The sequence below is a fragment of the Euprymna scolopes genome, chromosome 36 (genome assembly GCF_053919585.1).
Source record: "Euprymna scolopes isolate OS-2025 chromosome 36, ASM5391958v1, whole genome shotgun sequence".
Taxonomy (NCBI): Eukaryota; Metazoa; Mollusca; class Cephalopoda; order Sepiida; family Sepiolidae; genus Euprymna; species Euprymna scolopes.
Window position 1 is genome coordinate 56,213,945 of NC_136517.1, and position 15,334 is coordinate 56,229,278.

General features: G+C 37.6%; 1 protein-coding gene across 6 annotated transcripts in view; it reads right to left on the reverse strand.

Annotated features, from left to right (window-relative positions):
* Positions 1-5,706: 5,706 nt before the first annotated feature.
* Positions 5,707-15,334, reverse strand: part of LOC145260509 (tubulinyl-Tyr carboxypeptidase 2-like) — a 99,917-nt gene continuing 90,289 nt past the window's right edge. For all 6 annotated transcript variants that reach the window (XM_080118631.1, XM_080118634.1, XM_080118635.1 and 3 more), the window contains 2 exons: positions 12,001-12,047; positions 5,707-6,500 (listed from right to left, as the gene is read on the reverse strand). In XM_080118631.1, coding sequence (XP_079974757.1) covers positions 6,464-6,500; positions 12,001-12,047 — 84 coding nt within the window. In that variant the 3' untranslated portion in view covers positions 5,707-6,463. The remainder of the gene's footprint in view (positions 6,501-12,000; positions 12,048-15,334) is intronic.

Sequence of the window (15,334 nt, forward strand, 5' to 3'; positions counted from 1 at the left end):
ATAATAACGTTATTATTTCAGCACCAAAACTACATAAGTACCCAAAATTTAATTTTTATTGGTTAATGTTTTTAATAAAACACATTTAATCATTTTAAAACTTCATCTTGCATTATATTTTTTTAATTTGTTAAACAACATGGTTAATTTAAATAAAATTTTAATCACATGATCACGTTTTCAATTACGAGGGGTGTGCAATAAGTAATGCCCCTGACCCACTTCCAGTTGTCTGATCTCGCTGAAATTTTGCACGTGCAATGATTTATACCTCTATGGGTTATGTGGCAAATTGGCAAATTACAGCTCTGAACTAATTGTGGCTTCTGTTTTACAGGTGTTTGAACTGACTCAGGTGTGAAATGGAGCCTGTTGAATGCCGAGCAGTGATCCGGTTTTTGTATTTGAAAGGACGCACATCACAGAAGACTTTTGATGAAATGAAAGAAACTTATAGTGATAATGCCCCATCATATGACCTTGTAAAACGCTGGTATCGTGAGTTCAAACATGGCTGGAAGTCTGTTGAAACAGCTCCCAGACCGCCCCCCCCCCCTTCTGCCATTGATGAGGCATCTGTCCGTCAAGTTGAGGCTGCCATTTTGGAAGATCGTCACATTACTATTCGCCAAATAGCCCAAGATGTCAAGATTAGTAGAGGGTCTGTGAAAACTATCATTCATGACCATTTGCATAGGCATAAGGTGTCTGCCAGATGGATTCCCAGGTTGCTCACACCATTCCAGAAGCGAGAACACGTCAAGTGCTTGAGGATGAATTTGGAGATGTGCTAAGAAGACTGATTACACAGGATGAAACCTGGGTCCATCTCTATGATCCAGAGACCAAAGCCTAGTCAATGCAGTGGAAGCATTTGGACTCACCACCTCCAAAGAAGGCAAGGGAGCAGCCCTCCACTGGCAAGGTCATGCTCACAGTCTTCTGGGACCAGGACGGAGTAGTGATGACAGATTTCCTAGCAAAGGGTACCACAATTACAAGAGCCTATTATGCTTCACTTTTGAGGAAATTAAAGGAAGCTATCAAAATCAAGAGGTGGGGCAAGATCAGCAAAGGTACCCTCCTCCTGCAGGACAACGCTCTGGTCCACAACTCGCATGTCGCCAGATCAGAAGCACGGGCGTGTGGTTATGAAATCCTTCCCCATCCTCCCTACTCTCCTGAGCTTGCACCCTCTGACTTTCACCTCTTCCCACCTCTATTGTTGACATCTCCCTAAACAGTAAAAACCACCATGCCATGACAGTGGAAGTAATTAAGGACCTGCTTATTGATATGATTCTCGGAAAAAACCTCCTAAAACAATATAAAACTGTGACCCTGAAATTCGATGGTCCTGGGTAAGAGGACAGTTTTCCATGTATCAAAATTTCTCCTCCTCCCCTTTTCTCTCATCTTTCTACACGGACGACTCCTATTGCCACCAAATCTCGTTGTCACTCATTCACTGACAACATATTTATTAGAGAGGAAACTGCCAAAATGTTGAGGGAAGGCATAATAGAGCCCTCTATATCTCCTTGGCGAGCCCAAGTGACCTCTAACGAGAATAAAAAAAAAAGAATGGTGGTCAACTACAGCGACACCATAAATAGATTTACAGAACTGGATGCCTATCCCATGCCTAACATTAATAAAATGGTTGATGACATAGCTCTATACAACGTTTTTACAACGCTCCTGAAGTCTGTTTATCATCAAATCCCAATTAGTCACGCCGATCGGAAATACACAGCATTTGAAGTGAATGGAAAACTTTACTAATTTACTTGTATCCCTCTTGGTGTCATTAACGGAGTAAGTGCCTTTCAAAGATGCATCGATGGCATTGTAGAAAGAGAAAAATAAACAGACACGTTTGTGTATGTAGACAATGTCACAATATGCGGAAAGGATCAAAAAGAGCATGACTACAACCTTCAAAGGTTTTATAATGTAGTGAAAAGATACAACATCACGATCAACCAAAGTAAGAGCATCATTTCTGCTACTTCTATCATACTTCTTGGTTACACAATCCAGAACAACCAAATTGCTCCTGATTACCTGAGGCTAAAACTACTCCTTGAAATGCCACCGCCTCTAGATTTCCGGTCTCAAAAACAAATAATTGGTATGTTCTCTTACTATAGTAAATTCATTCGAAACTTTTCTGATAAGATGCTGCCTCTTAACCATAACAAGGAGTTTCCACTGCCCCCATCTATTCTAAATTCTTTTCAGATGCTGAAGACCAACTTAAGAAATGCTACCCTTATAAATGTTGACTCGGATAAAGAATTTGTAGTAGAAACTGATGCCAGTAATTACTGCATTGCTACTACTCTAAACCAACAGGGTAGACCTGTTGTATTCTTTTTGCGGACACTAAACCCGAATGAGATTAGACATCATGCTGTCGTAAAAGAATTGTCAAAGCTCTCTGAAAGTGGCGGCATTTCCTACTTGAGAAACATTTCAAATTTATTACAGATCAAAAGAGCATCAGTTTTATGTTTGATAATAAGAGGAAATCTAAAATTAAAAACGATAAGATATGTCGTTGGCGGATCAAACTGTCACAATTCAAATTCAGTATTGTTTACCATCCGGGAATGGAAAATACAGTTGCTGACACATTTTCTCACATCTCTGCATTAACGCACACTTTGCAAGACCTCCGCGACTTGCATGTTACACTATGCCATCCTGGTGTCACGCGACTCAGCCACTTCATCAGGACAAGAAACCTTCCTTTCTCTTTAGAACAAATTATTAAAAATATAACAGACTCGTGCTCCTCCTGTCAGTATCTGAAACCTAAATTTGCCAGTTGTAACAAAGGAACACTCATACTACCTTTCCAGTGATTAAACATCGGCTTTAAAGGCCCTTTACCTACTTCTGTGCATGGTAACAAATACTTACTCACTATAATTGATGAGTATACTAGCTTTCCCTTTGCCTTCCTCTGTAAGGATATGACTAGCAAAACTGTGATCCACTGCCTATGTTACGTTGTTGTGTCATAAAATGAGCGTTTGTTGTATATTGATTGAAATTGGAATGGAGATGATATATTAAAATTTGTCTATTTATAAAAGATTGGTATGTTGCGTGTGTGTTCATCTAGTGGTCTTTCTATTCCATATGTTCATATGCTGTTAAGTGTGAATATGTGTGACATGCATTTTCACATACCTTTGCTTCTTCGTTGGTCCATCTGGAAATTCTCGTCTGGGAGGGAGACTTGATACCTGTTTTTGGGGACGAAGATTTATTTCACACCAAGACAAGAAATTGGTTCTATAGTTTATTTCACTTTCCCAGATATCTTGCAGAAGGTGGAAAGTGAATTTGGCCTGTGGTTTTTTCTTCTAGGTCTTATTTCTACCACGTCAGAGTTCGTTCCCCAACCCCAGCGAAGGGGAGAAGACAACGGCAAAGCCGTCCGTTCGGTTCTAAGTCCAAATCAAATCTCCTCGATTCAGCTAACCTGATCACATGACTCACATGCAATCCAATCAGCTGATCTTAACTTCCTGTCAACGTGTCTACACTATAATTCACACACACACTCTCTCTCTCTCTCTCTCTCTCTCTCTCTCTCTCTCTCTCTCTCTCTCTCTCTCTCTCTCTCTCTCCATTCTCTAACACCTAAACCAACTATTTTCAATTTTTGGTATGTCCGATATGATACACACTGACCGAGCTGCTGACTTCCTTGCAGGAGAAATCAAAGATTACTTATGTGGCAATACCTTTGCCACCTCTAAAACAAGTAGATACCACCCTGAGGGTAATGGACAAGTTGAGAAACTCAATGGAATTTTATGGAAGGTCATCCAAACGACCTTACACTCTAGCAACATGAAACTGCCCCTTTGGGAAGATATACTATCAAACGCTCTCCATTTAATTAGGTCATTACTATGCACTACCACTAATACGACTCCTCATGACAGAATGCTCAAATATAGTCGTAAATCTTCCTCTGGAACTTCTGTTCCCACTTGGGCGAAACCAGGCCGAATATATGTTAGAAACCATACTAAGTCTCATAAGCTCGACCCTCCGGTAACCCCTGCTACCCTATTAGACATCAACCTCTACTATGCTCATGCACGACTACCCTCTGGTGTGGAAACTACTGTCAATATCCGAGATCTGGCTCCTAACTCCTCAAATCAAGACGACCAACACAATGAAAACAATCCTGCAAGCCCTGAAGCCCATAAAGAACCGCCAACTGACGAAAACAATACCTACGTGAAGGAGAAGAATCCCTTACCTGATCCTGAAAATATCCATGCTCTTATAGATGTGGATGCTAAGGACCAAAATCCCTGTGAGTCAGTGCAAAGGTCGTCCAGAATGCGACGATTCCAAGTAAATATAAGAACTTCTTAACCTAGTACTGAACAGACTAAATTTAACTTCTGTAATTCCATACTTAATTATTGTTGAAGGGAAAATGTTAGAATAAATTGCTTTGATTCTTCCGGAAATAAAGGATCATAGTTATTCACCTAGGCCGGAATTAAGGATTCCGCCATATTGATTTCTCGAAAACACGTGTATACTTTTAAGTTGATAAAACCTTTACGAAAGCAGCTGATTTCTCGTATCTGAGAATTTTAAAGGGTGTCCCACTGGATGCGGCTTTCCAGTCAGGCACAGTTGTGACCTCCGATTTTTAGCCCACATATTCTAGGGCCTTCCGTATTCAGGGTGGGCAGCGGTTGTCCTCAATAGACCTGCCCAATCATAGATGCAGCACCGAACCTCCGAATAGTCACAGCTCCAAGAGAGGGCGACCATCACGCATCCACCACCAGTGTGCAGGTCCAGACTAGGAACTCCGAGTTTCACCAAAACCTGCTCCCTTCGCCCTTGTCCCGTCGCCACTGGACTTATCATAAAAGAGAGTAAAAGAGGGAGTTAAGCAGTAGAAAAGAGAGAAAATCAAACCAGAGGAAAGAAGGAAAAGCCATTGGCACATGAATTTGTTTAGGGTGGGCATCAACTTGCCAGGAAGAAACCCACATACTGTGGCTCCTGAACCTTCCTTCGCAGCACTTGTGAGGGTAACATGCGATATCAGGGAAAGAAGGTTGCAACGAACAGCCAGAAAAGAAAACAATTTATTTGTTTGTTAACCGCTTCATAGCTAGTCCGTTTGGCTATTGGGATTTTTTAAAGTCAGAGTTTTACTTCTCCTAGCCTTATCTCAGCCAAGGGACCCGCAAGGCAGCGGAGCAGGGGTTGGTGGTGTGTCAGGGCATGTCCACACGTTGGTGAGCGATAGCATAGCACCTCTGCAGACCCCTGCTACTCCAAAATCCTCCGACATTTAGCCTGGTGCTGCAAGGCAGCAGTATCCGTGTGTGGCCACAAGAAGGCATGTCAGAGGTCTTAACACTGGAAAGGCTAATTTTACTGGCAGAGAAGGCTTACGCATTCTGCTTCTTATTCACGGGAAGGCTAGTGAAAAGCATGTAAGCAAGAACTTAGCACTAACGCTGCTGCACTAGATGCATCACAGTTCCCTGAGTTTTTATACACGCACACACAATTAAGTAGATATCATTGATTTTAATTGAAATTGACAACAAAAAGTCAGTAGACATTGTTTCTTTTTTTTAAATCAATTTTTTCGTTTTCCGTTTTAGTGTAGTTGCACAAAAAAAAAGTAACATTGAAAAGTATTTTTTTGTTTTGAAAGTTTTATTTGTTGCTGGAAATGAAATCGAAGAGAAAATACTTTGTTCTCTTTGAACCTCTTTAAAAAGTTAAACCAAAGGAAAATATGGTAATGGTCAGATGTTTCCCTTTCGGGAGTATTCATGCGGCATTCGAGGATTTAACAGTGGTGTCCATGTTCTTTCCAAGTAACATGTGGTTAATTATATTTGCTGATTTCACGGTACCAAAGGGAGATAAGTCTTAATTCTATTAAAGCAAATCGGTGTTTCTGCATATAACGGACTTTCAGATGGATGCATTTCAAGTAAAAACACGATTACATACAAATCAGTATAAATTACAAAAACAATTACGAATAATGATCCTATAGAAGATGTGCTAGATCTATTTTTCACAAAAACTCATAGACCCTAGCGGTTGAACACTTTCTATTTTTGAAAAGGTGGATTTCAAAGAAAGAAAGCAAGGGAGATAAGTCAGGTTGTCATACAGAATTGGTTGCATAACTCTCCAACATTAAAACATACGATAGTTCGATAAATTATATTTTTTTATTGGTAATTATTTTGCTACTTGTAATTATTTTTCTACTGGATCATTTTATTCATTTATTTTATTTATTTATTTATTTATTTAATTTAAACTAATTTCGACGTATTTAATATGTAATGGTGTTGGTGGTCTGACTTGAAATGCATTTGTTCGAAAACCCACTGTACGAGGCAAGCAGTGGAAGCACCTGCAAATTTACTCCAAATTATTTCCTTCTTGTTTGGACTGGCGGAAAAGTGATTCTGAAAAAGCCAAGAATAAAATGCAATGTAAACAAATGTGTTTTTGGTACAATGTGTGTCTGCGTGATGGCGGTTAAGGTTGGTGAATAAAGAATGAACTTTGAGAGAAGTAAGCAGTCATATTTTGCCATCAATATTGTGAATAATGTGTTAAAAATAGATTACATAACTGAAGTTGTGGATATTTCTTTTAATGAAAATTGCGGTGCTTCTATACTTTATCGCCGAAACTGGAGACGCCATTTTATTTCACGCAGCTGCTGCTGAATCGTTCGACTGGTATTAATCGTGACACCTTGCACTGAAGATTCCCGAAAGGATGAAACACTAATGTCATTAGGTATTTAATTATTATAGTAAAAAATAATTATGACAGCCCCTTTAAGAAATTCGTTTCTTATCGTTGAGCACTTTCAGTTGAATTAAAGTCGGTCAATTTAGCTCTTATGCATAGATCACCGTATAACGATTAGATCACTGTCTGGTTGACGTAAATGAACATTTAAAATTAAAATGTTTAAATTTTAAAATTAAAATGTTTAAATTTTAAAATTAAAATGTTTAAATTCAGTGTTATTTGACGCGGTTAATGGTAGCCGAATTGATCCGGTCTTTGCTAATCGTTGCGGGATTCGAATCGTTCGACTGGTATTAATTGTGACACCCTGCACTGAAGATTCCCGAAAGGATGAAACACTAATGTCTGTAGGCATTTAATTATTATAGTAAAAAAAATAATTATATATATATATATATATATATATATATATATATATATATATATATATATATATATATATATATATATATATATTTGTGTGTGTGTGTGTAGGCTGCTTCTCTAGGATCAATGTATAGTATCTGTTCTTTCAGAGGAGAAGTAATCTTCTTAGATTAATGAAATTTTTAATTTTATCTCGAACCGGAGATTTTGTAAGTCACATAAAAACGAGAAACACGAAATGGTTGCAGTTTTATTAATGATATAGGGAATACTAAAACAGGGGAAGTAATTATGTTTAAAAAAAATAGAGTTGTCTTCCCTTGCAGTAAAAAAATACTGTTTTGAATCACTGTTAAAAATGAAGTCGCTTGACATTGAAATAACAATCCTCAAAAAGTGTAGTAAATACGATTCAGATTTCATCCTAACTTTGAATAATTTTTAAATGAGGCTAAAAACCAAGTTTTAAATGTCTCGTAGAGTATAAATTTATATTTTCTGATTATGTCGTATTCATATCGTACACACTTTTTCTGGTTTTGCTTTTATGTTGTTTTGCCACTATGACTTAGGATTCGTGGTAGGGGATCGAAAGGCATGTGATTTTATAATTTGTAAGTTTTTTTTTTTTTTTTTTTTTACAATTGAGTCACTAATTATAAAGACCCGGGGGCTACTTGAGGATAAAGGTTAACCGAAACAACAGAATAACGTAGTAATCGTTAGTGATGGAAATTTGGTATAATTTGATTATTTAAGGGAATGGCTCAACAAGAACTTGTTTGCATTGGATTTGAAGACGACCACATTGTAGTCAAGTGGAAAGCAGGCCAGTGGAACAGAATTCCACAGGCGAGCAGTTCATTGAATTTGTATGGGCACAGATAGATTTCTTTCAGTTTCAGTTTTTACATAAAACTCGAACTTAGTGGCCATTTTGTTTCTAGGACACTGTCTGCACGTTACTCTGCCGCCATATCTGGGAAGCTTCAGCTGATAAAACTCTTTCTTACCTCAACGGAGAATAAAATCGACTTCATAAACCAGTGAGAGTGGAGTAATCTCTTCTCTTCCTACAGTTTTTCTTTTTTCTCACAAAAGAGATGGGGCTAGTCTTTCTCTGCTCTAACTTTACGAGGGTGTGCAATAAGTAATGACCCTGACCCACTTCCCATAGCAGTAGAGCAACGAAACTTGGCACAGTTATTAGTCTTTCTCTACATAGGAACCACCCAGAGTTATGCATTTCTCCCATCGTTTGATGCAGCTCTGGAGACTGTTTTTGTAGAACACCCCAGGTTGATCCTCCAACCACGACGTAACTTCAGAAATCAAGGCTGCATCATCTGGGAAACGCTTTCCTTTCAAAAACAACTTTATGGCTGGAAGAGGTGAAAGTCAGAGGGTGCAAGTTCAGGAGAGTAGGGAGAATGGGGGGGCGTCATAACCACATGCCCGTGCTTCTGATCTGGCGACATGCGAATTGTGGACCAGAGCATCGTCCTGCAGGAGGAGAGTATCTTTGCTGATCTTGCTCCACCTCTTGATTTTGATAGCTGCCCTTCATTTCCTCAAAAGTGAAGCATAATAGGTTCCTATAATAATTCCTTTGCTAGGAAATCTGTCGACACTACTCCGTCCTGGTCCCAGAAGACTGTGAGCATGACCTTGCCAGCGGAGGGCTGCACCCTTGCCTTCTTTAGAGGTGGTGAGTCCAAGTGTTTCCACTGCATTGACTGGGCTTTGGTCTCTGGATCATAATGATGGACCTAGGTTTCATCCTGTGTAATCAGTCTTTTGAAAAATTTTGACTCATCTTCTTGGCACATCTCCAAATTCATCCTCGAGCACTCAACGCGTTCTTGCTTCTGGAATGGTGTGAGTAACCTGAGAATCCATCTGGCAGACACCTTATGCATATGCAAATGGTCATAAATGATAGTTTCCACAGATCCTCTACTAATCTTGACATCTTGGGCTATTTGGCGAATAGTAATGTGCCGATCTTCCAAAATGGCAGCCTCAACTTGACGGACAGATGCTTCATCAATAGCAGAAGAGGGGGGGGGCGACCAGGTCTGGGAGCTGTTTCAACAGATTTCCGACCATGTTTGAACTCACGATGCCAGTGTTTTACAAGGTCATATGATGGGGCATTATCACCATAAGTTTCTTTCATTTCTTCAAAAGTCTCCTGTGGTGTGCGTCCTTTCAAATACAAAAACCGGATCACTGCTCGACATTCAACAGGCTCCATTTCACACCTAACTCAGTTCAAACACCTGTAAAACAGAAACCACAATTAGTTCAGAGCTGTAATTTGCCACATAACCTGATAACCCGTAGAGATATAAATCATTGCATATGCAAAATTTCAGCTACATCAGACAGCTGGAAGTGTGTCAGGGGCATTACTTATTGCAAGCCCCTCGTATGTTTATAATGGGTTTTCAACTGTTTTCCTTTTTTTTTTTACAAGGGAGTCACCACTTATCAAAGCGCAAAGGCAACTCGAGGATAATGGTTAATGAGTGTACCATAGTCATCAGGATACCCGTGTAGTATTAGTGGGAATTTGGTATAATTTGATTATTGAAGGAAACGACGCAACAAGAACTTGTTTACATTGGTCTTGAAGACGACCATATTCTAGTCAGCTAGAAAGCAGGCCAATGGAACAGAGTTAACATGTGGACAGTTCTAGGAAAGAAACTTTGTTCATGGAGTCTGTGTTTAGATTTAGGCACAGATAGAAGGTAGGGGAAATTGTTGATAATGGTTTTAGCTAGACGTGTGTTTTTTGTGAAAGTTTGACAAGTGGGGATCATAAATTGAAACTCAGACGAGCATCTGCCATGAAAATAACAATAGAGCAGAGACATGCTAGCAACGTTTCTTCTGCGAGAAAGAAGTTGCAGGGAAGAGAAAAGAATATTGCCTACTGGGTTTCAAAGCCGGTTTTGAATTCTGTCAAGGCAAGACAGGGTGATCCAAACAGCTCCTGCCTATATGTAGCAACAGTACTCCATCCTAGGACATACTTGGCTCTTATACATTTATAATATACCATTTTTCTGTCGACCATTTCAATGGATTTGATGTATGTGTTCCATTTCAGATTAGGAGTGAAGGTCAGATCCAAAAGCTTGTCAAAATATGGAACCTTCCCAAGACGAGAACCATTCATTTAAATTGGGGCTAGATAGGGATCAGAGCGTTGATGACGTTTAGTTTTTAATGTATTAAAAGTAGGCTGGTTAAGCACCACGTTTTCAAGATCAGAAGAGAGAGAATCAGAAAAATCTTGGTCATTGCTGGCCTTTGAAGTGTTGCCATAGATTGTGGTGTCGTCTGCATAAATGTCTACGAATGATGTAAGAATGTGATTTGAGACATCATTGATGAAGATCAGGAAGAGCGTTGGAACTCTGAGGGACGCCAGGGTTAATACAATGAGCTTCTAATTTTTGCCCATCAACCACTACTTTTATAAGCCTATCAGAGAGAAAGGATTTAATAATTGAAAGGACATTTCCAGCTATTCTGTAGCTGGAAATCTTGTGAAGTAGACCTTTATGCCATACGCTATTAAAAGTCTTTGATATGTCAAGAGCAATTACCATAGAAACAAAGCCCCGATCAAGATATTCACTAATCCTGTGTGATATTACAGTTAGCACATCAGTTATATGTCTAGCAGAACAGAAACCATATTTCATGTCACTGAGAAGGTTATTTTTGCTGAGGTGGCTTGACCATTTCTCTATTTAACTTCCAGCTCATGACGCACAGGAGACTGATTGGTCTGTACTAAGAGGGAGATGACTGATCATCTGAACTTTTAAATACAGGGCAGATTGATGAGGTTTTCCAAGATGTTAGGAAGCATTTCTCCTTAAGACAACATTTAAACAGCTTTGTAAGTATGGAAGTTAGCTCTAGTTGAAGCTTTTTGAGTGCTATAACCATGGGCAGTTGCTTTATTGAAGTTAAGGTTTTTGATAAGCTTAGTAACATCATACACAGATATTTGCCTGTCACATAGCATGTTTTCAGACACAGGAGGAAATATGTAGGGTAGGCGGCCCTGATCACAAAGGGAAGAATTAGGTGCAAAGTTCTTGGCAGAGAGTTTGGCTTTGTCATGTGCTGACGAAATTACCTCAGGTCCATTGATGATGTTTAGGATAGAGAACATACCTCCACTCAGGACCTTGTTTATTATTTGCCAAAACTTGCGGGAATCAAGCTGCTACTCAGCTACTTTGGATTTGACAAACTGAGTATACAACTCTCTCGTGTACTTTATTACTCTTTTATAGTGGTTGCTGGCAGTCCTAAAGGTGGCTTTAGTTTCAGTACATCTATTTCATTGCAAGCAATGAAAAAAGTGATTTCAACTGTCATCCATTGTTCTCAACTCAAAACTGTCGCTAAACTAACTCCAAATATATTGTCCAGTCTTTTGTCACAGTTACTGCCACACCTATCTTTTTTTCTGCTGATCAACTTATTTTCTCTTTTTTTTTTTTTCATAGTTTTTCCTCTTTCTTTTTTTCACTACCTAACACTTTATATCACAGTAGTCTGAATAATCCAACAAATACAAATTATTAATCCTCGTCTCCAAAAAGCAGAAACATAATATGGATTTTGCCCTGCAAGATCAGCAGCTGATGTGCTGACTGTAATGAATAATGCAAACAAGATGTTCAATTGGCAATTATAATTTCCGATTTAAAAAAAAAAAATCTGTAAAAAACGTATTTTACTTACGCACGAGACAAAAAAACAGAACTTTGTTTCAGATTAGCTTGATTTGCCTATAAATAAAAACAAAATAATTAAAACATTTGTTTGTAGATGTGAAAGAGTATAAGAAAACTATAGCAATGCTGGAAAATGAGTGTTGAAATGATGTGATGTATGGACAAAAATGGACAAAAGAAAGGTCTCGTAAAGGTGTTTTTTTTTTAATTCTGGTTTTACAATATTTTCTATTTCTTTTTTTTTTTTAAACATCTCTTTTGGAGGTCTTTCTTTTTGAAAAAGAGATTATTTCTCGAAATATCAAAGATTTCTGCCATCCCGATTATCTCAAGCAGTAAGTCTATTTTATTGCTTTGTATCTATGACTGATCTGGAAAATAAATGAATATATGGATATATAAAAAAATAAAGAAGCTCTACAAGACCCTCTTTCATTTGTTCATTTTTGTCTTTACATAACATCATTTTAACATCCAGTTCTCTGCATTGCTATAGCTTTCTTATACTCTTCTATGTTTATTTGCCAGCAATGCTTCAAGCAAACTACCTTTCCCTCTTATTTGTTTGTAGCGTTTTTTGTTGTTTTTGCTGTTTAACGGCATATCAAACTTTTCTTCTTTTTTTTTTACTAATGCCAAAGCATGTTGATAGTTCAAAACAATTAGACAAACTCCACTCATAAATTTGTTCCACACCATTCATGCACGGCAGATTTAGAAAAAAATTAAGTACACTATATTTAAAAATACATAGAATAACTGCTTCATACCTGAGGTCACAAAGATGTCTTCAAATATGAAATAAATTGAAATATGTATACTTTATGTTGGTTAAGAAAAATAATTACATTAAACTGGCAAAGAGACCCGACGTTGCCCGACATTGAATAATGATCAATGAATGTTTCACACTTCCTTATTTTTATTGTCATCAAAATCGATGGAAACGCCAATTTTTCAATTAAATCGATTGCTTGCCTGCTCTTGTCGGAAACCCATCATGGTGCACTGGGAGGAAACTTCACATGCTTCACCACAGTGACTTAGTTCGCAATATATTGCACTGTAGAGAATCTACTGTTGATTTTATATATATATATATATATATATATATATATATATATAATAGCTTCACTTAAAGTTTAAAATACAAAAGTCAAGTATCATGGTCCAATTTTGAATATGCCTCCATCAATCTACTGTTGATTTTATATGTCGGAACCTTGGCTTGTGTGGTAATAAAACTTCTCAAATGCACTTGTGATGTTAGGCTGTGTATGGTGTTAACTTTGGTCACAATCACCTGTTCCTTCTTTCATCGGATTTTTTTTATTATCGATACTTATCGAAGACATTCCAGTACAAAGCCTATCTAAGAACACTGCCAGGCATATGAAGTACTTTTATGTAAAATTTCATAAAAATCTGCCCAGCTGTTTCGAGTTTAGAGGGAACGAGCTCACACACACACGCCCACACACACACACACACACACACACACACACACACACACACGCGCACACACACACACACACACACACACACACACACGCATAAGGTTTCTTTTATTTAATATTAAAGATATTCGTCCAATAATATCGTATGTATTACTTTTCCAAGAAGATCTTCATGCCAAACCTTGTCAAAGACTTTGGATATATCAAATTCTACGAATCTAGCTTCATCTGTTTCATCCAGTGCATGATATATGAATTCAGACATAACTCAGGATATCCGTAATAGAACGAATTTGTCTAAGTTCATACTGTTGGCCAGAAAGGAATTTAGTATTTGTTGTAGATAATCACTAGATTGATTAATGATTCAAAAAGCAGGAGGAGGTTGGTGGGGGATACATTTGCAGGTCAATTATTTCACCAGAATCATTTTTAACCCTGGTACCACAGAAGCAATTTTCCAATTATCAGCGAAGCAAGATTTGGCAAGGAATTTGTCAGAGTTTCGAGAGGACAGGAGCTAGCTCAGCTGGACATGTTTTTTTTTTTATTACTATAGCAGGGATCAAATCAGGCCAACTCGATTTGGACGTGTCAAAATTTTTTTAATGATATCCAGACTTGGGAAAGAGTGATGATCCTATTATTAAGAGTATTTCCTATCTTTAATATGAAATTTGGAAGGGAGTTTAAAGTGAACTGCTGGGCGGGCAGTTCATCCTGATTAGTTGCTGTACAATCGACATCATGATAGTTGAATTGTGGCGAATTGTTGATTTTCCACCGTTGACCACAATATTATTATAGGCTTTCCAGAAATTGTGAGCTACGAATTTCTGTGACTCAATGCATTTTCTCGTCATCTCGTTATACTTACCTTTAGTATCAGTTATCACAATCTTAAAATGTTTTCTTAATGTCATAAATTTTTGCCTATTTGGTGTTGACTTACGGCAGTGTAATCGTATAGTATACATGTACAAATTTGTGACCTGCAAATAATTTTGAAGATTGTATCATGGCATTCTATACTATCGACCACTTTGTGGCACATCTGAGAAGCACAACTGGACGCCTATTGACAAATGTTTGATTTTCATAAATTTTTTTTAAAGGAAATTACAGCAATTATATTTGAAAATACATCGGATAACATCATGACCTATAACTGATATGTTGGAAGATAAATATGAGGGACGTTCCCAAAGTAATACCTCCTATTTTTTATTCCACTCGCATGGATCAGAGGAGATTGCAAATTGCATTGTTATGATGACCTGAAAGTTTCATCTCTCTCTGTTGTAGGTATTGACGGTGTGAGACTCTAAGAAAGCAACCCTGCCATGGATGTGCGTCAGAAGCAGAGGTGTGTCAAAAATCCATTGAGAATTGTGATGACTATGTAGAAAAATACATTCTGGGGCAAAAAAGTTGCTTATTTTAATGATATGAGTCTCATTTTCATAGCTCATAAACTTTTTGGAGGAAAAAAAAATAGGTGGCTTTACTTTGGAATGACCCTTGTACATAGAAAATACATATTTTTTATTGCAGAAGCGGACAAATGTTAAACAAAACAAAAAAGTATTTAAAATGTCTGGTAAAAATATGATCCACACACTATTTTTTATTTCTCTTTCAACACATTTTCTCATTCTACAGTATGGGTCAAAACATTATCTCTATATTTATAAAGGTAAGCATATATATATATATGTATATATATATATGAAGAATAAAACATGTATAAATACATTTGAAGCCAAAACTGCAACGCAAATTTCTTTATAAAATAAACGGGTGTTTATTTTTAAAGAAATATATTTCGAAGTAAGACTCCTATATCAATCTTTTTTTTTTCTCTTCTTCCTCGACATGATGTAG